The 24,726-nt window shown below is 40.2% G+C and overlaps 1 protein-coding gene across 7 annotated transcripts in view; it reads right to left on the bottom strand.

Moving 5' to 3' along the window:
* The window catches only part of RALGAPB (Ral GTPase activating protein non-catalytic subunit beta), an 80,637-nt gene that overhangs the window by 8,429 nt on the left and 47,482 nt on the right, over positions 1–24,726 (bottom strand). For all 7 annotated transcript variants that reach the window (XM_045980635.1, XM_045980637.1, XM_045980636.1 and 4 more), the window contains 8 exons: positions 18,475–18,662; positions 16,035–16,141; positions 14,270–14,422; positions 11,974–12,183; positions 9,773–9,931; positions 6,178–6,343; positions 3,420–3,542; positions 1,675–1,811 (listed from right to left, as the gene is read on the bottom strand). In XM_045980635.1, coding sequence (XP_045836591.1) covers positions 1,675–1,811; positions 3,420–3,542; positions 6,178–6,343; positions 9,773–9,931; positions 11,974–12,183; positions 14,270–14,422; positions 16,035–16,141; positions 18,475–18,662 — 1,243 coding nt within the window. The remainder of the gene's footprint in view (positions 1–1,674; positions 1,812–3,419; positions 3,543–6,177; positions 6,344–9,772; positions 9,932–11,973; positions 12,184–14,269; positions 14,423–16,034; positions 16,142–18,474; positions 18,663–24,726) is intronic.

Raw genomic sequence — 24,726 nt, 5'->3', positions numbered from 1 at the left:
TAATCTCTTTTGATTAACTCAAAGTAGCCTTAATAATTATACCCACAAAATCCTTTTTGCTGTATAATAGAACATAATCACAAGATAGCTCATCATATTCACAGGTTCTACACACACACATGGGGAGGACATCATACAGGGACAGGACTCCCTGGGGGTCATCTTAGAATTCAGCCTAACACGGTGGCCTTTTTTCCTATAACCTTAATAAACTCACTCAACAGATCTAGTAGATTTTTTAAAAAAAGATTCCTCAGGGTTTCTACATATATGATCATGTCATCTGCAAATACATACAGCATTACTTCTCCTTTCCAATACTTAGGCACTTTATTTCTTTTTCTTGTCATATTTTCCTGTATAGGACTCCATGTTGAATGCAAGTGGTGAGAGCAAATATTCTTGCTTTGTCCTCCATTCGGGGGAAAGCAGTCAACAATACTGTATAGTATAACCTTAGGTTTCCAGTAGAGCTCTGTCTCAGGTTCAGAAAGTTCTCTTCTATTCAGAGTTTGCTGAAAGTCATGAATGAATGTTGAATTTAAAGTCAACTGCTTTTTCTGCATCTATTGAGATAACATTTTTATTTTTTTAGATAGTAGTGTAGAAATTAACAAAGGGAAACCTCACTAAAGCAGGAGGCTAGAAAAAGGAGCCATGCCACCCAACTGCAATTACGTGAATAACTGTCCATTACAGATGCCAGCAGAAGAATCATCAACAGGAAAGAAAAATCAATTACAGGCCCCACCAGGAAAAGATGTACATGAAATCTCCTGCCAAGAAAACCTCTGCTTCAATCAAGTTTACCTTTGTCTTTCTTATTATTTGTTACAAATCAATTTTCTCACATTTATGAAAGGATCCCATACCCTCCTATCACTCACTTGTCCACTTTCCAGTAAGGATGAAGAGGTAATATGAGGAGAAAACAAAAATAAAGACATAACATCTACTCATACGGCAAGAAAAATCATATAAAAGTAAAATGCTCCCTTCTTGCAGTGGCTGCTGTGTGTCTCACTCATTACATCTAGTCATACACTGGGCTAGTCTCCAAAGTGCTACCATGTGTACAGAGTAGACTTAAGTTGAATGTTGCATGATTAAAGATGTGGAACATACAGCTGCTGTTATACTTTTATTAACATTTATTTATTCATTTATTTGGGAGAGCGAGAACTAGCGTGTGCACGAGTAGGAAGAGGCGGGGGGGGGGGGCGGTTGCAGAGGAAGAGGGAATAGCAGACTCCCTGCTGAGCATGGAGCCCAATGCAGGGCTTGATCCCAGGACTGCAAGATCATCACCTGAGTCAAAGGGCAGATGTTTAACCAACTGAGCCACCAAGGCACCCCACTACTATTGTACCTTTAATGGATATTTTCAGGGACCAGATAAAAACTTAAGCCTGAGAAGGAATGGGTGAGAGACCCAAGCATGGTACCAGAATGGCCAAATCAAGGAAAACAACAGAGGCTGTCTTATTTGTCTATTTGCTGCAAGCTGAAAAAAAGAAAACTGTGAGAATTTGACTTTAAAAAATTAAGATACTAATCAATCAGTACGCTATCATTACTCTCTATGTTACAGTTAAAAGGCGACTAAAGGCATGATTCTATAATTACTCCCACTGCATGACAAATTTTCAGAGCTCTATCAACAAAGTTACTTACCCGCTGTGAGGAATTAAGATTGTCTGTGTGATTAGGGAAAAGCTCAAGTGTCAGGGATGGCTGTTTCAGAATTCCAGGCATAAGATCCATATTTGAATCACTATCTTGGTCCGAGATGTTACTTTCCAAAGAATCAGCTATGGAGTAAAGAAAAAAATCAATTATATTTACTATTTCTTTAGAGAAGTGTTTAATTATGCTAATGGTCTAACCTAAGTCACTTAAGAGAAGTAATGCCTCTAGACAAAAAATTGGTAAACTTTTTCTGTAAGGGGTCAGTAAATATTTTAGGGTTTGCTGGTTATGTAGGTCTCTATGGCATATTCTTCTCTGCATTTTATTTACAACGCTAAAAATGGAAAACTACTTAGTGGTCTGATTTTGACTTGTGCGCCATAGTTTGTCAGCTTAGTTTGTGCTACAGGATAACTGAGGTAAGACTAGAAAATATTTTGACTTTTCAGATGCAGAATATAAGCCATCTGTCACTCTCTGAATTATTTTGATTACATATTCAATCATGTAGCATGGTACCAAGTGGCACAGGGGCATTCCGAAGCCACAGAGTACCTAGTCTCTGTGATTAAGAAGTGATCTGATTGGAGACAAGCACAAAGAGTTAGAAAAAACAAACACAAAAACAAATCTCAAGAAACTGGAGAAGGTTGAGTTGGAGCAGGGGCACAGTCAGCACACAGGATGTTTCCTGACAAGAGGTGAAGACCCAACTGTGGCAACTGAAGTACAAGGACAAGGCTCTAGCTCCGCTGGTGCAAACAGGCTGGGCTAGAGATGAAGCAGGGACTCAACTCAGAGAGGACAAATGGGGCCTGGCTTCTGGAATTAGAGTAGTAGATCACAGTCTTGACATGAAGGCAAACAGCTGCTAGGGATACTGACCTAGACCACGAAAGGTCTCTCTTGCCAGGTACACAACTGGCCGGAGAATATAAGACAGGGGTTGGGGCAGGGGGCGCTGGTGTAGGAAATCAAAGGCCCAAGTACAAAGGCCAGGAGGCCGCCAGAGTAAGGGTATGAGAGAAGTCTTTAGCCTAGAGATGAGACCATAACAGTGTGACGTATATAGCAGCCCATCCTACAGATGGTCTCAATGAAGAAGGTGAAAATTTTCCACCTACTGCCTGGTCAGGCACAAAGAAATGGGCTTAATTTGGGAGAAGCAAAGGTTCTTGGCAAGATAAGACTATGGGTTCCGACTGAGAAGTAATAATCACTCCTGATCCTTTGAAGAACAGGCTTAATTCGCCACCTTTTCTAGGCTGTGCAGTTTCTCCTACTTGGTGTCAGAAGATCAGCCAGATGCTATCTTCCAATTGTAGAGAGTCTTCCAATTAATTGTAGGATTCTCTGAGGTTCCACATAAGGCTCTCACATGGAAAGAGGCAAGTAGGTGGGGAGCTCATTCATAAATAGAGAAAAAAATGAATAAACCAGAAAACAAGCCTTCCACATATTAATTAAAGAAAGACAAAAAAACAGGGTGAAGTGGGTCCCCTTCTCTACTTAAAGATTATCATGAGACGTTCAGTCTACCTGTCTTTAGTATTCTTAAGAAAGTAAAGAGCTAACATCCTATACCTCTGCATAATCTAAATGCTACCATGCCTTAGAAGTTAAATGATGACTTAGATGACTTCAGAATATCTCCCAATGCAAAAATACTGCACAAACCAGTGAATACAAAAATAGATTTTAAAATAGCACCATACAAAAAATGCTCTTACTTAAGGACTCCACAGGAGAAGGAACTACAAAAGCTATTTCCGTAAGGGCATCGGCATAATACAGCACCTTCTTCTGTCCATTGAAAATGCTAGCTCCAACGTCTTCAGAAGAAATAACTTCATCTAGGAATGAGAAATACTACATTATTGCTCCAAAAAGTGGGAAAAATCAGTTTCATCCTGCTTCATGAAATTTTAACTGGTTAAAAAAATGGAAATCAACAGAAGGCACATTCCAGCAAGAACCAATGAGTGTTTAAGAAAACTAAACTGTAAGCGTTCATTACATGTCTTTACACTAAATTTAAATGATAAAATCTTAAATTCACAATTTCTGAAACTACTCTAAATTAGGCTACTTCTGATTAGCAAAGCCTTGAACTCATCTGTATGAGGCAGATTATGAAAACAGTTTTTCAGGAAGAGGTAATAATCCAAAGGAAGACAACCACCACAAACCTCTGAACAGAGTTAGGGAAGGTGTCTGTGTGTTTCATACTCTTGTTTTCAAGGCACTCCTGTCTCTGGTCTCTCTCTACTGCTCCTCAGCTCTGCTTCTGCTCCACCTTCCCCAATGGTCAGTGACAGAACATAAAACATATAGGCATTCTGAGTAATAGTATCTGCTCTATGCCAGCAAGAATGAATGAACAAAAGTAACATTCCTGAGAGCTAGTATAGTTCTCAATTAAAATGAACATAATGCCGTACCAGTAATACATAAAAGACCAACAACCTGAAAAAAACTGGGAAGAGGAAATGAACAAGTAGTTCTCAGGAGAGAAATAAAAATATGAAAAAATGCTGAAACTCAATCTTAATTAAAAACAGAAAATTGGGGGGGCCTGGGTGGCTCAGTGGGTTAAAGCCTCTGCCTTCGGCTCAGGTCATGATCTCAGGGTCCTGGGATGGAGCCCTGGATCGGGCTCTCTGCTCAGTGGGGAGCCTGCTTCCTCCTCTCTCTCTGCCTGCCCTTCCATCTACTTGTGAGCTCTGTCAAATAAATAAATAAAATCTTAAAAAACAACAACAACAACAACAAAAAAAAAAACCAGAAAATTTCTCAGCTAACAGACTGGAACATACCTAACGTTAGTAAGGATGTGGCACACAGAAGTTTAGACCACAGGTTAACAAACTTCCTCTGTGAAGGATCAGATAGTAAATAAGGCTTTGTAGGCCAAATGGTCTCTGCCATAATGACTCAAGTATGAGAGCACCGTAGCACGAAAGCAGTTGTAAACAATACACTAACAAGTGTAGCTGAGTTCCAATAAAATTTCATTTGCAAAAACAGGATGGGCTATAGTTTGCCAGCTCCTGGTTTCGACACTGGGAAGGCACACTGTGTCTACTATAGTAGACACTTTGGTTATTGCCCCAACACCCACTCCGTCCTCCTGCATTTTGTAGCAGGTGTGAACTGTAAGTGAAACTGACCCTTCATACCAGTTCTACCTTGTCTACAGCTCTCTACCAGTGTCAGTCCATCCATCTCTCCTGCCATAGCAACAGGTCTGGAGTGGCCAAATCACTGTGTATCTCGGGACCTGGGTGTAGGGAGGTACTGAGACCCAGCTAATCTCTCCTCTTCCGGCTAGGGTTGGTATGTGAATGTAAAGCCTGGAACGGCCTTTCCATACTATGAGAGAAGCCAGGCTAGGGACAAAATCAATATACGAACAGCAGAGCTAAAGGAAAATTGTGGAGAAAGGGAACAGGGTGCTGATCAAATGACAACAAAAATGTACACTAACCTCTGGAATTTTCATTTACATCAGACAATAAATGACCTTTAAAATATAAGCCAGTTTGGGTCAAGTTTTCTATTACTGCAACCATAAGCATCCAGTGATACATTTATCAAATTGAAAAATATGCATATTCTTTATCAGTTTACTTATAGGAATTAAATATACTCAAGCATATTATTAAAGGATATGTGGAAATTAAGATTAGGGCATATCCCCAAATAGTTCCATTCAACCTTGACTGAAATCAGAAAAAATGACAGGTCACAAGTCGCCATGGTATTCAGTGGGAAACCTTGAGAGTGTACAATCTGGTTAACAGAGCAACTCTGATAATTCAAAGCACTAGACACAGGTATCACCCACTTCAGAGATAATATTAACTCTCCAGTGACTTCAGGAGCCCTCAGAACAAAGAGCCAGGAGGGGCAAAGGTCTTAAGTTTAAATTTATACTTGCCCTGGTATTTATTATTCTGATTATAGTTCCCCAAGAAGATTTGTAGATATGGGCATGAATCTCTCCAAGATAGTCAGGTGTTTACTACAAAGGCTTTTATATAATGTCCCAAGAATGTAACCTTTAACGATAGCCACGATATCTATAAAACACACCTGTTAATAGAAAACTGTATTGGGCAAAATATATGTTAGCAAACTTGTTAGCAAATAAATCTTGATTTATTACAATACTGTTACACAAAACAGAATTTGTTTACTCACAATATAAAAGGGAACTTATTAGCCTTGTGATATTTAAGCCATGAATTTTATATTAACTACCTTTATGTGTCTATAATTTTTTCCCCATTTACACAAAAGACATCTGAAAGAATATACAAACTAGTGTTAAGTGGCCTCTTGTGAGGAGCTGAATTAGGGGAAGAAAAGTTTTCTTTAATATACCTCTGGTTTATTTCTTTGTAAAATAAGACTACAAACTTAAGTAAAGAGGGAGAAACCAAGAGTAACAAAACAAGGAAAAACAATGACCATTATAAGTTTTACCTTGTTCAGGTCCTTCACCATCATCACAACTGTTAATAGACCAACTGGTGGAAACATGCCCAGTCCAACCCGGGTGTCTGCCCACATCTACTGACCAGCCAAGGGAAAGCAAAAATTCTAGGAAATGTGGCTGAACATTTCTGGAAGATTCCACATTCTTTAAAATCTGAAATACATACCAATCATCAGCCATAGTGAAGGAAACAAAAGAGCAAATCAAAATAAATCTTGAAAATAAATAAATAATCAAATCTCCATAAAATCTGTTAGCTTTAAAGTATCTGACAAATTAAGTCTAAGCTCAGAATAAACTTGGGAATACATCCCTTTGGTTAAAAATGATGCTTCTAGTTAGACAGATTTGGGTTCAAATCCTAGCTGGGCCTTGGGGAAGTTTCTTAACCTCACTGTTACAGTGTCTTCAACTTTAAAGTAGGGATAATAATGACGTTTGCGAAGAGTGGCTGAGATAATGCAAGTAAAGCCTTTAGCTTCCCCTCTTGCAAAACAATAATGAACCATACAAGTTTACTTAAAGTAAATTAAAACTGCTATGTCCCGGTTTTCACAGACTTTACTGTCTGGTTAGTGAGATACATTACACAGGTATGTGATTATTTTATTACACATCGTAAGAAAGGACATAAAAAGTACAAATCTATTAAAAATTCAATAAAGATTAGGTATAATTAACAAACAAGCGAGAAAACATCCTTCTCCTAGTCCATAAAAGAGAATGCAGCCATTCCAGAAAAAACAGAATGACCAGAAGGTTCTCCCTTCTTCACTAAATACAAGATTTAATACCTGGGCTTTTTACTTGTCTCAAAAAGAAAAGTCCCTAAAATCATAGTTCCATGGGGTGATTCCCCCTCCAGGGGGCAACTGGAATGTCTGAAGACACTTCTGTCATCGCAGCTTGTGGGGTGCTACTGGTATCTAGTGACCTATTTGTAGGACAGCTTCCATAACAAAGAATTATCTAGCCAAAAATAGCAATAGTACTGTTGTCAAAAACCCTACGCTAATGTAAGGAAAATAAGAAATCTTCTACAAATTATAAATGAAAAGGGGGGAATGTATCAAAATCAGCAAGGGAGTATTTTTTTCTTGAATGTTTCACTAAACTTTTAATTTAATAATTATAAAAACATTTAACTTTTATTTCATTTTGTATTCAATGTTATCTCCCTTGTGAGAATAAATGACTAAAATTATTAAGTGATTTATCTGATCTACAGTTCTTAATCTAAGATCATTCAACCTGTAATCTAGTATCGGTGATATTAAGTCTGCAGTATGAACTGCATCTATAAAACACACGAGCAGATCACACAACATGAAAGCAAAGAATAAAAGGATCGCCTGACACTGAACACATCAACAGATAACACTGTTGATATAACACTCAAAATCAGCACACAGAGATTTGAGGCATTCTTGAATTCAGAGAGGAGTGGGCGGACACTGATTCTATAGGACCAGGGAAACATAAATCTGCCACCTGGGCAACATCTTAAACACAAGATTCTCTTAGACCACTGCAGACCTTCTACCATCAGCAAAAGTAGGATCCTGGAATCACTATTCTTAAAACTCTCCAAATGACAGTGATGGAGTTGGTCCACAAGTCAGAGATGTGGCTCATCAGCGCTAATCTATTCAAGACCATACAGAGGCCTGAGCAAATCAAAATATGGGGTGTTCTTCTGTTACTTGTCAACCCACTGGGTGAAACTTGCCAGGCCATCACATCTTAAACACTTGTTAGAAGTACCCTACGTAGTTCACCCACAGCCCTTCATAGTCCTGTAAGCATAAGGAAACTGATTTGACAGTCATTCCAGTTTTCTTTCAATTAAAATTGTTATTCAGAAGTGGAAGTTTTAAATAAACAATTTCTGAAAAATTAGTGAAGACACAATAGATGAGCAGATTCAACCTGCAGGCCCTGGCTGGCGACTAGACATTGCCCTAAAGCTACCCTGCAGCTAGGGAGGGTGGGGCTCAGACATTCAATAGGAGGCTGTAGACTGCGATGCTCACATCCCTCTCAGTGCCTAGAAAGCTAAGGAAATGGAATTAGTTTAAGAGCTATCGCAAAGGTCTGTGTCTTCTTTTACAGGAAGGAGAAAAATGACCTTACTATTGTCATACGAACCACGCATGAGTCGTCTTCCAAACAAATCCCCAACCTCTGTAATCAACCCCATTCTCAGGCTCTTTCAAACACCTGGAGTCCACTAGTCTCACCTCCAGCCATCATAAGCCCACATTCTCCCAAGCTCCAAGTATCCTGGACTCCACAGTGAATTTGGTGAAGACAGAATTCTCTCTTAACCTCCAGGGCCATTACACATGCTACTACTTTGTTAGTAAAAACCTGCTTTTCCCTGTTTACCCACTCTCAATGTAACCACAGATAACAGCTAAAATATTTTCCTCCTAACCTTCTCAAAAGGAGGTTAGGTTTTCCTGTTGATGGCTCCTATAAAATGCTTCTAATTAGCACACTTTACTATGGCTGTTTCTTTAGTCATCTGTCTTCCCCTTTAGACGGCAGTTCTGGAATGTCAGATACCTTGCAGATCCTGTTCACCACTACAACCCTGGCACCTAACTGACAGTGGACACTTAATAAATATTTATTGAGTCAATAGCATGAGATGAGAAATCTCATATTTTCTAATAGTTCACCAATTAAATCTCATAAATCTCTCATAAATCTCATAAATCAATCTCATTTTCTAATAGTTTACCAAGTTTCTGAAATAGTGCTTCTAATAGAAATAAACATTTTGTGACTTTGATAAATTTCTTATGGTGTGTTCAATTTGATTAGCTACAGTGTTACAAGGATTACAGTAAAATTCTGAGACCATGTAGTCAGAGTGTCCTGTACATCTAATACTGTATTCGGTAACTCTTCCTTTAGCCCTTTCCTAGTCAAAAGCTAGTAGCAGCCTGCCAATTCCACGTTTCAAATACTCATTTCCAACAGATGCTTCAACTCTCTTGTCATTTATTCTCCATTTTCCCATTATCCTTTATCTTATATTTTTCTTCATACTTCTCCTGCTCTCTTTGATACATGCACCAACTTAAGTCTTCTTTAACTTAAGTTATACTTAAGTCTTCTGCTTCTGTCCTTTATTTCAGGTGTTCTCCACACTGTATGCTATGCATGCCTCAACTGAAATTATTTGCTTGTGAAATTACCTGCAAGGTAAGCTCCTTGAGAGGAAAGACTGTTACTCACTTCTATACCAGGCACTGAAGATGCTCAGTAAATATCTGCTGCTGTTTTCACCTTAAGCTTTTTGTGGTTAACCTTCTGTATTTCAGTTTCTTTTGAATCTGAATTCTTTAAGGGGAAGAAAGACACATTATGGCTCCTCTCTACATCACGTTCTTTTGAGAGTCAAAAGCCTTAGGACTCTGAGCATCACGATTTTCATTAATTCCATTCTGAACTGGTTCACAGTCTTTAAGCATCATGTATAACCTACCTACCACTATGGATAAACACAGCCAAGTAAAACTATTTTTAACATTTATAGCATAAAAAATTATCCCCAAAATGCAGAAATCTTACCTCCTGGTTGGTTTTCTGACCTGGTTTCATATAGAAAATAAAAACTGTGTCAAAGGGACGACATGGCAAGAGATCCAGATACCCAATGTCATCAAAAAATCCGGGTATCGTGGAGTCAAGTGCAATAAGGTGAGGAGGTAGGCGACTATTTGCAGGTTCCTACCACCAAAGGAAGAAAGGAGAAATTATTATCTCTTTTCATTATTCTAATTATAAAAGCAATACTTGCTCTTAGTTTAATATATATTAAGTAAAAAAATTATAAAGTGGCAGGAATAAACACAACCATTATCCTAAACTAGAAAAACTATTTAACATTCTTGTATACTTCCTTTCAACTCTTTTTTTGTCAAAGAGAATTGAGATCATACTATGTATACAATTTTTTCTTTTCTTTTAAGATTTTATTTATTTATTTGACAGACAGAGATCACAAGTAGGCAGAGAGGCAGGCAGAGAAAGAGGAAAGGGAGCAGGCTCCCTGCCAAGCAGAGAACTCGATGCGGAACTCAATCCCAGGACCCTGGGATCATGACCTGAGCCGAAGGCAGAGGCTTTAACCCACTGAACCACCCAGGCGCCCTGTATGTAATTTTTTCAAAGACAATTGAGATCATACTATGTATATAATTTTGAATCCTATTTTTCTCTGTAATCTATTACGCTTTCTAGCAAAAAATAAATTTCACAGGGGTGCCTGGGTAGCCCAGTCGGTTAAACAGCTGACTTGTTTTTAGCTCAGGTCATGATCTCAGGACTGTGAGACTGAGCCCCACCATTGGGCTCTGTGCTGGAGCCTGCTTGAGATTCCTTCTCTCCCTCTCCCTGTGCCCCTCCCCCGACCTGTGTGAGCTCAGAGTAATGTTCATACTCTCCACCACCAACTCACTTTTCTACAACACAGAACATCTTCCATCAACGTGCTGAAACCCAAAACCAGAAATGTTACCCCTGCTTTCCTAACACGTTAACCCTTGGCCTTTAATCAAGTAGCTGCTAGGGAGTAAAAGCAGGGGACAACTTCTGCAATGAGCAACTTCTTCCCTGGTACACTTCAAATGTGCTTTTCAAAACAAAGCGGCCTTAGTACAAACTCCAAATCCACCTTAGGCAAGCTATTTCACATTTTTTAGCCTGTTTTCACATCTGTAAAACAGGGATAGTATCACTTTCCTTGTAAAACTGTTTTAAGGATAATGGAATTAAGAATAATGGCAAGAGGGGTGTCTGGGTAGCTCAGTAGGCTAAGCATCTGCCTTCAACTCAGGTCATGATCTCAGGATCCTGGGATCTAGTCCCACATTTGGTTCCCTACTCAGTGAGGAGTATGCTTCTCCCTCTTCCCCTTCACCTCCCCACCCCCTGCTTGTGCTCCCTCTCTTTCAAATAGACAAAATCTTTTAAAAAAGGAGGATAAGAAGAAGAAGAAAAATGGCAATATCTGGGCCCTGACTGGTGCAGTCAGTAGAGTATGTGACACTTGATCTCAGGGTTGGGAGTTCAAGCCCCATGCTGGGTGTGGATCCTACTTAAAGAAAAAAAGAAGAAGAATGGCAATATTTACCTTCCAGGCTGGCTGGCTGTGCTCTAAGTACTGCATGAAATATCTCATGCAGCCTCACACAGCCACAGTGTGGCGGGGATTTTCATCGTCTCCGTTTCAGATGAGGAGCTAAGACTCGGAGACGTCAGGCAATTGCCCAAGACCACAAAGTTGGCAAGCACTGGTGTCAGGACCTAAACCCAGCCAGTCTGATCTTAGAACCCACACAACATAAGAACTACTCGGCTCACAAATACTTGTTACTTTTTAGAAGAGGCTTGAAAGAGCAGAGCCCACTGTAGCCTGTACCTTCAGTCATAAACGATAGAAGATTTTTAACATTCTTGTTCTAATTATCTGTAGATTTCATTTATACATGTGATATGGGCCCTACACTACTCAGCAAATTTCAGTGCTAGGTGTATTACCAAAGCAGCCCCCTCAGACGGGGACTGTCCCCTCAATCCAGAAGGATTCATGGGACAAACGGTCTTGGACTTGCAGAGTAAAAACTACAGCACCACAGAATTTCATTGACTTGCATGCAGGATAACATTTATTTATTTAATTCCTTCTGTCCTCATACAAATGTTTTAGCTATCATCAACTCCACGTTAACTTATGAATATATTTACTCATAGAGGTTTAGGAAAATTACCTTCAGTGCTTCTAAGGACAAAAATCCAAAGTGAGAAAGGAAGAGGCGTGCTGTTTGGAATTCCTGGGCAGGAGGTGGAGGCTTACAATCCGTAACTGGATCAGGAAAATTTCTCTTCCGCAGTTCTTCCTCACTTTGTTGTTCAAGGTGTACTTCATAAGCAATCTGCTGGGTCATGCCATTCCTTAATTTTTCATGTCTTCCTTCCAACTGAATTAAACCAAATATTTAATTTTTTGGGAACTACCAGAAAAGTAATAGGATTAATCTTAATTTAAGAATAAAAATAAAGCTTTAAGCAACAAAGGAAATGCAGATAATTTTCAGTGATCAACACAGTTTCAACTCAGTAGAGAATGCAACCAAGCAAACATGTTTCAAGGTTAAAACAAATACCCAAAAAACTGTAAATGAAACCATTCTGTCTCTGCTTCCCCTCAAATGGGCAGGAAAGGGGTAGGGGTTGTTGCTTCCATTCCCTCTCCCTCACCACTGTCCACCCTCACCCTGCAACCAGCCCCTCATGTTCAAAGTCCTCGTCTGAATGGATTACTCCACTAGATTCAGAGAATCTCCCCTACCCCCTGCTTCACTTCTGCTCAATCCTGGTCTAACTTGATCCTCTGTGGTGAGCAATGATCCTTCCAATAGCCTGGCTTGTATTCCTATAACCTCCTCAACCCTCACAACTTTGGCCGTCCACGAGAACACTCTGTACCTCGGATAAGCTGTACTTTCAAGAGCTACAATGATGAGATTCCCTTCTCCAACCACAAGCCCCCTCCTGTTTCTCTCCCACACCTTCACTCGCCATTCAACCCCTCCTTATGTTGTCCCAGGCTAGCAGTATCCTGGCTTCGTCTATATGCCAACCAACCCACCTAACCCCCCCCCAAAACTAACATCTTGGTACCTTCTTCTAAACATATAAATGGCCATAATTCTTCCATATTCTTACCCCACTCAAATTTTTTTTACTTAATGCCTCCAGATCCTAAGGACTTGTGAAGAAGAAAGTCAGCACAGTAAGTTAAGTAATTTCACTACAGATGATTCTATTTCACCTGGGCTGGGCTGCCTGGCAATTTTACGAGCTTTTATTCCCTATTTTCATTGCTAAGAACTAAAATTAAAATTTACATGAGCTCCTTCAGTTTCTCTCCTTTCCACCTTCAAATGTCTCTGACTCTCTACCTGTTCACTCCTTCTCTCCTCTCTTACCAGAAATATGGTTTTTCTACTTTTTCTTTAAGAGCCACTCGGACTCTTATTCGATTACTTAGCGCTTTCCTAGCCCATCTTACAGTGTTAGCAGACACAGGCCCTTCTCCACTGTTTCCTTCCTTTCAGCCTCTAAGCATGTTCATATTCCTCACATCTATGAGTTTGAAAAATAGAAAGAAAAAAGTAAAAACTAGCTTTGCCTTGCCTTAGGTAGGCCATTTCCTCATGCTGTTATCCACTTTGTACCCTTCTCTTAACTGCTAACCGTGTAGTTTATGTTCACTGCCTCTCATTAACCACTCATCCCCCAACCCCTTACACTCGTGTCACTGACTTTGGACCTGCTCTCAAACGTCACCTGCACATTCATGCCAAAATCCAGAGGCCTCTACTTAGAGCTCCTTCTCCCTGATCTCTCTGGCTAGAGTAAGCAGCCTCCATTCCTGCCCTATTCTCTCATGCCCTGACATACTTCTGCCCCCTGCTTCTTAAACTTCTCTCCTGATCTAAGATACCTATTAGTTAATCTAATTATCTAAATCTAAAACCAAATACATCTTTCCCATCTTGCCAAACCTGTCCTCTTCCTAAATAATCCGTATTTCTATAAATAGCACTGACATCTCCTTTGTCACTCAGCTTCGGAATCTAAGTTCTTCAGTTTTTTTCCTTCTCTCATCAATTGAAGACTGCTTGGGTCTATCTCTATTGTACATTCCATGTGTTTCAACTTCTGCTATTAGTCAGGTAGTCCTTCCTGTTCCCCGCCTGGATGGTCATCCAAATCTCCAAATTGGGTTTCCCTTCTCCAAATGCCCTCCAGAGTGCGATCATGTCTCCATCCTGCTGAAACCTACCACAGACTGGCCCAGATGTCTTTCTAAGAGAGGGTCCAGGTCCTTTGAATCAGCTACAAACTTACTACATGGTAACCTGGATGACAGAGATCTAGGTCATCTTATGAACCATCTCCAGTAACATAAAAAAAAAAAAGCAGTGTCTCAATCATGGCAGTTGTTTAAGAATGTTTATCATCATTCCCTTAACAACAGCTGACAATGACTTATCTTACTTCTTCAGTGACAATTTCATGCAAATCTGGAATGCTCAGATCTGCTTTCACAAAAGGAATCTTATCCACCTCTTCAGGAAATGGTCGATGTTTGACAGTATATTTAAATCCAACATCATTTTTAGGAACTGGACGAGGTTCAGGTACAAAAAGCTGTTAAAATAAAACAAATGTTATGTGCATTACATTTGGTGTCATCTGTAATGACACATACTTTCCTGATCTCTTAGATGCCTGTTTCCCTAGGATTACATAACACTGGAACTCAGTAAGAATCTGCAAATACCACTGTAAACACTAAAGGTAAACAGCCTGTGTACCAGTGTACTCTTTTATTTTTACATAAATGTTCATCATTTTACAAATTTTGTGACTTACGGGTTGTGTATCTATAACAGCCTCAGGCCAGAATCTCCAATAAGTGGTAAACCAATGGATAAAGCAGTTCAGAACTTAAGGCTCAAATCTCCCTCTTCTCCAAAGGTTCTCAAAACATCCCATATAAACAAAGCAGAAATTTAGGTCCCCTGGGCCTCCCTAGACAGTGAGTCTAACTGAACACCGAATCTAGATGCTCATGGCTCCCCATCCCTGCTTTAATATACATTAACTGTGTGGCTTTTGTTTTTGCATCTGAAAAGTGCAAATATCCATCATAAGGATGTTCTAATGATTAAATAAAAATGTACAAGGCACATATTAAAGCACCAACAAATTTTAATTCCTTTCCCAATCTCCTTCCTCCTGTCTTTAATGCTAATTTACTGGCTTACAGTGCTGACAGAATGTGATCTGCATGACACCACCAAGCAAAAACAGGGGTGTGCTCCTCACAGGGCAGAAACACAGTTCATCTAAAACAGACACCTAGGATGTTAAAGGATTTTAGACACATGCTCCAATTTTGTGGCTGTCTCTCCTAAATGACACATTCAATGAAGTCATGTTTTAAAGAAATTCTAGTAACATAAGTAAAAGCTTATAATGTTCTAAGTGAAAAGAACAGTATAAAAAATAAATAAAATGAAAAAAAAAGAAAAAAAAAGAAAAGAACAGTATACAAAAAGGACTCAAACTCTATTTAATATTACCATGTACAGAAAGGAAAAAAAGATTGTAAAGAAATCTACTAAAATACTTAGTGACTACATCTGGAAAGTCAGGGTACAGACGACTTAAAATCTCTTCCTTATTATCTGAATTTTCCAACCTTCTCCCATGAGCAAATTTTATTCACAAAATTACAAACATTACAAAGAAAATAAACTATGCCATCCCAAATAAGATTTCATTAAATAATACAGCATATTAAAAAAATTATAGGGCATATTACCAATTATACAGGAAAAAAATCATATAAAAACGTGAAACTAAGCCCTATTGCCAGAGAGATCAAGAGTCTGGCCAAATTTTTTTCCTATATGGTGCATACCTGAGTTTTATTATATTTAACACAGCATAAAAAAATGAGGCCATGGCTCAGAACAGTTCTTAATCATAAGCAGATTCAGAATCACCTGGAAAGCTTTTTGAAAATATACCTGTCATGAAGATGTCTTTAAAGATTAATTTAGTGGATGTGGGAATTATGGGCTCCTAAGATGATTCTGATGTGAACCAACTGACTGAACCCTGGCTAGGATCAAAAATATTTACCAATGAACTTTGTTGAGATGTTATCTAACCTTTAAATCATAACACACACACACTCTCACGCACACACTCACTTGCTCCTAGTCACTTCCCTGTCATTTCTAATGGATACCTTCTGATTTGCTTTTGCTCCTCTGGGTAAAAGGCAAAGTTGTTGTGCCCAAGCAAGTCTTCCAGACATTCCCCGGACCAGCACAGTGACAGAGGGGAAAAAATCATCTAAAATAAAATGTTGGTGTAAAAAGTTTTTATTTCAGACAACAGCCATTTAAAATACACGTGTTATCAACCACTAATAATCCAAGCCCAGCACAGTGTTTGAAAGCCACAGTGTTCTTGTCTGTGTGCTACCTCTGCTGTTTCTCCCATATCCACATACCGTTAAGTACTATTATCTTATTTGTGTCAACCACTTTCTTTTTTAAATTTAAATCTATTCAAAAAAGAAACTGTTTAAGTGGAAAACTGTGAGTTTGGGTGTGCTAATTTATTTTTTAAACACATATTTAACAATACATAAAATAATGTTCATCAACTTGTTGACTAATACCATCTCACACGCCTCCAGTGGTACACACATTTTTGGCAGACCCTGTCCTAGCTAATATTCTTAGTCTAGAAAAAGAGACTGGGTGTTTGCAGTTGCATTCCCCCATGCCTTATGTACCGCTATCCACCACAGGCAGTCTCTGTTCCATCCCAGGGGAAGTTCAGGGGCAGGGAATTGGGCAGGGGGAGGGCAATGGGGAGAAACTCAGAATGGACTACCCGAGTGACCCAGATCCTCCTTCTTATTCCCTCCTTTTGTCCTGGTATGGGAGTTAAACTTTTTCAAACTTTTCTTTCTCACTTCTTCTGTTACTAATTATAATAAACTATCAAAATGTTCTTGTAAATCTATAATATCCCAACTATTTATATTTTTAGTACACTTCCAATGCAGTGAAATTACTGGGAATGAGAGTACGTTAAGTCCTAAAAAATCTGGAAGAGGACTGACACTTACCCCTCAGGCCAGGAAACCTAAAGGGAACACTGAGATTTAGACTCCTTAGGAAGTGGCCTGGGAGTAGAAGGCTGGAGGAGTCGTGAATAATAGGCACAAGCCAGGGAAAAAAGTGATGCAAGCCCTAGGTCTGGGACAGAGAAGAAAGAAGTGCATGCAGGGAAGAGTTGGAACTAGAACCTCTGGAGCTGGAAAATGATTAAAGGCCACATATGTTTTACATTAAAGTCATCATACCTTACCACCATATAAGAGAAACCTGTGATGGTATTCATTTATCTCTGAACTGTAGGGAAATGTCTCATTTTTATTTTATGGATTCATGAAATCCTACCCATATAGTCTCAATAGAATTTGCATGGGACTGTAAAACCCTGTTCACCTCTGTAAAGGTAACAAGTCTTTAATTACTGAGAAAATCCTATGGGGCAGGGACAACAGAAAAGCACAGTATAAGGCTCAGAAACTTTGGACACTAGTCCTAGTCATACCTCGTGCTTCTTGAGTAACCCTGACCAAGTCATATATACCCTCTCTGATCCTCCATTTCTTCACCTGTAAATGAAGGAACAGTGGGAGATTCCCTGGACCCTCTCTGCCTGTAGGTTCTATAACCTTTACTTTCCCGGAAATAAGGATATTCCTGAGGACATGCTTCCTTTACATACTGGCGGATTCCAATAGCCATCAGAAAAAAAAAAAAAAAAAAAAAAAATGTACTCTGAGTAGCCTGGGTTGCAATGGTAGTCATATACCTTGAGATGGCATATGGTGGGGTGGGGGGGGGGGGGGAGGTGAGGAGGGAACAAGTGTATGCTGTGTCAATAGAAAAATCACTTAAGGGTTTTCAGGAGGGCATGGCATGGTGAAATCCATACTTGAGGAAGACTATAATGGTGGCAACAAGTAGGACAGGGGTAAGGATAAGACATTTTGGAACCAGAGGAGGGGGAATGAGACCAGATAGGAAGCAACTATAATAATCTCAGTAAGAAATAATAAGGCCCTGCATTTGGATGTATTGGGAGGGATGCAGAGAAAAAAAAAGATGCAAAAGTCGCGGGGTAAGCAGAAATTTGGACACCAATTATGGAAGGGAGAAACAGGAAGGAGCAGGCTAAGATGACTCCTCAAATTTCCCACTTGTTTGGGTGGCACAAATAGCTAAAATATAGTAATGGGGAGTGAGGGCCACACGAGGAGAAGGGCAGAATCCAAAGTTCAAGAAGAGTAATACAATTTTTATGCACAGCACAAAAGAGAAAATACCCCACTAAAATAAACTTTTTATAGAACTACAGAGCTCCTTTCTGGTATTCAGATACAGACAAAGAGCGTCTAAGAGATTCTATTTAATATGTGTATTCTATTTTCTGACCCTCTCTTTTTCAGTTACTATTATCACATAGCTAGGAGACATTTTGATAAATGCAGAATTGTGTGCATTTGTAGCCTTTTCCTTCCCTATTCCTGGAATCAGCCCGAGAGGAGCACTGACGAACATGTCAGTTTAGCAGTGGAAAAGGCCCAAAGTGCTGAAACTTACTCTGTTCATTTCCAAGAGGTTGCTCCAGCATTGCCAGGATGACACTGTTATCCAAGACAAAGTACCGGAAACTATGCTTGTTTATGGTTGGCAGTCTGGAGTATTTAATCAAAGTGGTCTCATTCACCAGACTACAAGGAGAGGCAGGACCACTGGGTGAAGGAAATGCTCCAAGCAACTGCATAATACTATGGAGAATGCAAAAGATAACAGTTAATCCCCAAAGCAAAATCTTAAATGTACCTCATGCATCAATGTGGCTCTTTGAATTTTAAGTGACCACAGCCGTGCTTTCACTTTGCAAGTCATATTTACTCCCTGTGGCGGATGTCATGGTGCGTGCCCCAGATTCCTGCCTCCAAGACTGAAAGCTCCCATCCCCCAGATGCAAAGAGATGGTGGCCACAGCTTCCAGCTGCATCCCTCTCTAGGACTTGCTCTCAGCCAAGAAGCAGTACCTCACCCCAAATCACTGCTTTGTCCTGGGACAGCCCACAGTCAGCGAAAAGGAGATGTCCCATGGGTATCAAGTCCCATCCCAGCCCCAGAGCTTTTGCTGCACCTGCCCCAGCTTAGTGCTTTCCTCTGCTCAGTCCTGTCTCCTTCACTCCCACAGAGCGGCTGATCCTAAGAGCACCTCCAATAAACTTCTTGCAAGAAAATTTCTCTCAGAGCCTGCTATCCAGAAAAACCAACTAATCACACTTTGAAACTGTGGAGCTCCCAAAGATAAACATATTTAAGAAAATATGTTACGTGCTCCAAGTGTCAGGATTATGCTAGCTAAAGCATTCTAGACCTAGAAAAGGACCCAAAGACTAGCCAAACCTCAGTATTTCAGATGAGGAAATTCAGACTCAGATGTGGTAAGTGATTTTTAAGCAACCAGAAACCAGGGCTTGCTGCCTTCTCACTGGCCCTGAGGAAACATTATCCTAATTTTATAGATAAGACTGAAGGCATTGGAGCACCTGGGTGGCTCAGTGGGTTAAACCTCTGCCTTTAGCTCAGGTCATGATCCCAAGGTCCTGGGATCGAGCCTCGCATCGGGCTCTCTGCTCATCAGGGAGCCTGCTTCACCTCTCCCGCTGCCTGCCTCTCTGCCTACTTGTGATCTCTGTCAAATAAATAAATAAAATCTTAAAAAAAAAAAAACACTGAAGGTACTTAGTACACTTTACAAAACACCTATAATTATTAAATAAGAATATTTAAGAAAAAAATGTTTTGTAAACTGGAATTCAACCAAATAAAACTTAACATTCAGAAATGTTTATGTCCATAAAGATTTCTGCATACATTCAATTAACAATAATAATAACTGGCATGCAACATTTGCATCAACATGAATGGAACTGGAGGAGTTTATGCTGAGTGAAATAAGTCAGAGAAAGACAATTATCATATGGTTTCACTTATTTGTGGAACATAAGGAATAGCATGGAGGACATAAGAAGAAGGAAAGGAAAAACGAAGGGGGGGGGCAGATCAGAGGGGGAGACAAACCATGACAGACTAGGGACTCTAGGAATCAAACTTCGGGTTTAGAGGGAAGTAGGGTGAGGGGATGGGTTGGCCCGGTGATGGGTATTAAGGAGGACACAGATTGTATGGATCACTGGGTGTTATATGCAAACAATGAATCATGGAGCACTACATCAAAAACTAATGATGTACTGTATGGTGACTAACATAACATAATTTTTAAAACCATAAAAAATTAATAATAACTGGTGCTTATCATGAGGCACTGGTCTAAGCACTTTATACACATTCTTTTATTTAGCTATCAGAACAACCCTCTGAGGTAAGTACTATTATTATTCCCATTTTCTAATGAAGAAACTGAAGCACAAAGACAAAGTATCTTGTAATGATTTTACCTTGTGGTCCTAGTATCACCTGATCCCTCATATGCATCTCATTTGGAGTCGAACGAACAACCAGTGTGCCATGAGGCCTTCCCGATACACACTTCATTTGGAAAACTAACACTCCCCAACACATTTTTGTCATCTCAATCCTTAGCTTGAGTGGCTTCTCCCTTTCTCCTTCATTCTAATGCCTGAAAGCAAATACCTCTGATAATGGAAGCCAACGCTGCTCAAGTTTTCCATCCAAAATTTTCTCTCCTCCTAGGAGGAGGATGGTCTAAAAATTTCAAAGACCAGGAGAATCTGATGGTGAGTTCAAGCCTCTAAGGAAAGCCTCTGTTTTTGTGGAAAAACAGGTGATATACCAGCAAAGCAGAAATGGGAAAATGTGACTTCAGTTTTCTAATACGGGACAGAGACAGATGTCACAAAGTATACGGACCATGTGAGTTTGGCATGTTCCAAGCAAGATTCTAAGACAATATCAAATGGGCTGCTGGCAAGGAAATGGGTTACTGAGATAAATCACACCAGCCTAACAACATTTTCTCTTCTGATAGTGACTAGACTAGAAAGGCCAGAGCATGGTCTCTGAAATCAAGACATACAAGTATTTGACAGTGTATGGTGATAACCTTGGGGACAACATTGAAAAATCCCTGTCAACCTGCATGGAAATCTCTGATGGTGTGCTTTGTGTGTCTACCTCTGTTCAGTATTTACACCAGTGTCTTTGATTAGGACACACACATAGCAGGCTCATTAAATCTGCGGTTGACCAAAAGTTGAACTGCAGAGTTAACATGTCAAAGGAAGAGTTGGGATCCAAATAATGAGGTAAATCTTACATAAAGAGATCTCAAGTTTAAATGTAGAGTTCTGTACATCCAAATACCCCAAACAAGTAACTACACGATGAGAAAAACAGACAAAAGATAAATGTGTGAAAAAGAATCTAATTTTAGTTACTTCATGCAAATTGTAAGTTCTCAAAACCCAATGCAACCTCAAAGTACATTTGAATCCACATATAATATCCTACAGAGTGTAAAGATCATCCAATACACCTAGAATATTATACTCAGCGCCTTTAAGAGGTACCTAAGTCGCGAAACCCACACCGCTGAGAGAATGACCGGGATGATAAAGGTACTTAAAGCTCTGTCTTATAACAAATAGCTTAATGTACTGGCAAAAACGAATCACTATCCTCATGAGCACTATCATCAGACATTGTTACCGCCTGGAAAGAGGACTCCACTAGCAAGAGTTCGAATTAGAACCAATAGTGAGGTAGAAGTTAAAGTGGGAGAGATTTCAGTTCAATGTAAACATCAAAATTTTAACAATAAGGGGTGCCTGGGTGGCTCAGTGTGTTAAAGCCTCTGCCTTTCGCTCAGGTCATGATCCCAGGGTCCTGGGATCGAGCCCCGCATCGGGCTCTCTGCTTGGCGGGGGGCCTGCTTCCTCCTCTCTCTCTCTCTGCCTGCCTCTCTCCCTACTTGTGATCTCTATCTGTCAAATAAATAAATAAAATCTTTAAAAAAAAATTTTTTTAACAATAAAAATGAAGGGGCGCCTGGGTAGCTCAGTGGGTTAAAGCCTCTGCCTTCGGCTTGGGTCATGAGCCCAAGGTCCTGGGATCGAGCCCCACATCGGGCTCTCTGCTCAGCAGGGAGCCTGATTCCTCCTCTCTCTCTCTGCCTGCTTCTCTACCCACTTATGATCTCTATCTGTCAAATAAATAAATAAAATCTTTAAAAAAAAAACAATAAAAATGAAATGGGAACCCTGGGGGTTAGATATCCCCAAATTAGAGACTAAATAACTCGGTATACGTGTCTTACAGGTGGCTTAGGGCAGAGGGGCTGCTGAAAGGTGTTCCAAGAGTCCTAACTCTGAATTTGTATTATTACATGAGGGAGAAGATGCTACTATTCTTAGCATTGTGAGAGGTGTTGAAGAAGGAAATATTGCCTCTACCCAAGTTAGGGAGACAACACTAGCATATATCAAATATAACCAGATATGATCGTGACAGTATAGAATTCCATACTATGCAGTTGGGTCTGACTGAATGAGCACAGAGGCACAGCAGAGAGTTATCATTAAGAAGCAGAATAGCCAAGGAACGTCCCCTGGAGGTAGCCAGATATGACGTGAACACTGAGCAGGGGAGGATGTGAGCACAAGGGAAAGAGGGAAGTCATGAAACCCAGGGAACACACGGAGACAGGTATGAGCATGCCCACAAATGGCCTGTCAGGTCCCTCTATGGCAAAAGGGATATGCTGGGAAAGATCAGACAGTATGAGTGGGGACAGAATAAGGAGAGCCTTGACAACCAGACAAGGAGTTCAGACAACATGGCAGGAAACACAGATCTATTCAGTTTTCAATCATTTAAGCAGCAGAAAAAAAAAAACAGTGCCTAAGGATGAATTAAAAAATGGAATGCAATGGAGCACTGGGTGTTGTGCAAAAACAATGAATACTGTTACGCTGAAAAAATAAATAAAGTGGAAAAAAAAGCTAAAAAAAAAAAAAATGGAATGCAAGATGAACAGGGTGAGATTAAAAACAGGGAAATTAGGCAAGAAGTGAGAAGAGCCTAGACCAGGATGCCGAGGTTAGAGGGGATGGAGGAAATACTTCTAAAAATAAAGTCTACTGGACTTAGTCACTGCTTTCAAATAGCAAATGACAGAAAAAGTAGAGATAAATCAGACAAAAAAAGACAAAGGTTTGTGTTTGCATAACTGGAAAATAGCAATAATGCAGACAAAAAGCAGTAATTTTGAGGAAGAGATTTGATTTGGGACAGGTTTCATGATGACGGTACTCTGCAGGCCCCTCTTCAGGACTGGTAACTGGAGATACCATTTGTGGAGTTGGCAGAAGAAACAAGACAGCTGCAGATAAAACAGATGAACCACGTAGATAACCACTAGCTAGGTTGCCTGGAAGCCAGGGCTCACTACTCATTCTGAGCACATATCCAGTTCTTATAGCGTCATATTCTCATAGGAATGCCCCACCCAGGCTAGGATACAGCCAACTTAACTTCTGTATAATACAGAGTTCCCAGTGAGAAGGACTCTCCCCTTTTCTCTCCATATCCTTCTTACTCTTCCAGGCACACATCAAAGCTCATTTCTTTTATAAAGCTTTTCGGTATCCCACCCCAAATGGTCTTCTCTCTGAACTTTTTTAAAGGATTTATTTGAAAGAGAGAGAACACATGCTCATGTGCGTGCATGCAAGAGTGTGCATGCAAGGGGCACCTGGGTGGCTCAGTGGGTTAAAGCCTCTGCCTTTAGCTCAGGTCATGATCCCAGGGTCCTGGGATCGAGCCCCACATCGGGCTCTCTGCTTGGCAGTGAGCCTGCTTCCCTTCCTCTCTCTCTGCCTGCCTCTCTGCCTACTTGTGATCCCTGTCGGTTAAATAAATAAATAAAATCTTAAAAAAAAAAAAAAGAGTGCGCGTGCATGCACACACGTGCACACACACATACGAGTGCAGGGAGGGGCAGAGGAAGTTAATCTTTGAGCAGACTCTCTGCTGGCCGCAAAGCCCAACTCGGGGCTCTATCTTACATGACCTGAGCCAAAAACCAAGAGTTGGAAGGATGGCTGGGTGGCTCAGTCAGTTAAGTGTCTGCGTTTGGCTCAGGGTCCTGGGAACAAGCGCCGCATCAGGCTCCCTGCTCAGGGGGAGTCTGCTTCTTCCTCTGTCCTTCCTCTGCTCATGCACAATCTCTCTCTCTCTCATAAATAAAATCTTCAAAAACAAAACCCAAGAGTTGGACACTGAACCATCCAGGTACCCCTCTCAACTTTTATTATTTCTAGTACTCATTGCCTGTGTAAGTACATGTTTAAACAATTGCATTCACATTTTTCTGATTTTCGAACTATTAGCCAAACCTCCAGAAGCACATCGAAAGCCTAGCTAGTGCAGTAAGCAAGACTGAACTAATGCATGCATGATTCTAAAAATGTACTGAATGACCAAAGCCCTTGGGTAAGAGAAATAAATCCAACTTTACTGTCCATGCCCCAAGTGATAAATAGACCACTGAGCTCAAAATATTCTGGCATCCTAGTAAAGGCTAATTTACATACAAATCTGCAAGCAGTCTTGTCCACCACTTTAAGACCAAGATGAGCCAATACTGATTGACCTGACATCCTCCTTCCTGCTTTTATGTTTTCTGTGTCTTCACCCACAGTTACCCTTTCATAAGCCCCATCTTTCCATCTGTATTGTGATTCTACCTAATCATCTCCACTCAACACCTCCCTTCAATCCATAAATGCCTTCCTTCCCTCTTTCCACTCTCCCCACTTACCAGCCAAATGCAAACTCTCTCAGGAA

Source organism: Meles meles, chromosome 16 (genome assembly GCF_922984935.1).
Source record: "Meles meles chromosome 16, mMelMel3.1 paternal haplotype, whole genome shotgun sequence".
Lineage (NCBI taxonomy): Eukaryota > Metazoa > Chordata > Mammalia > Carnivora > Mustelidae > Meles > Meles meles.
This window is presented reverse-complemented; position numbering and strand designations above follow the sequence as displayed.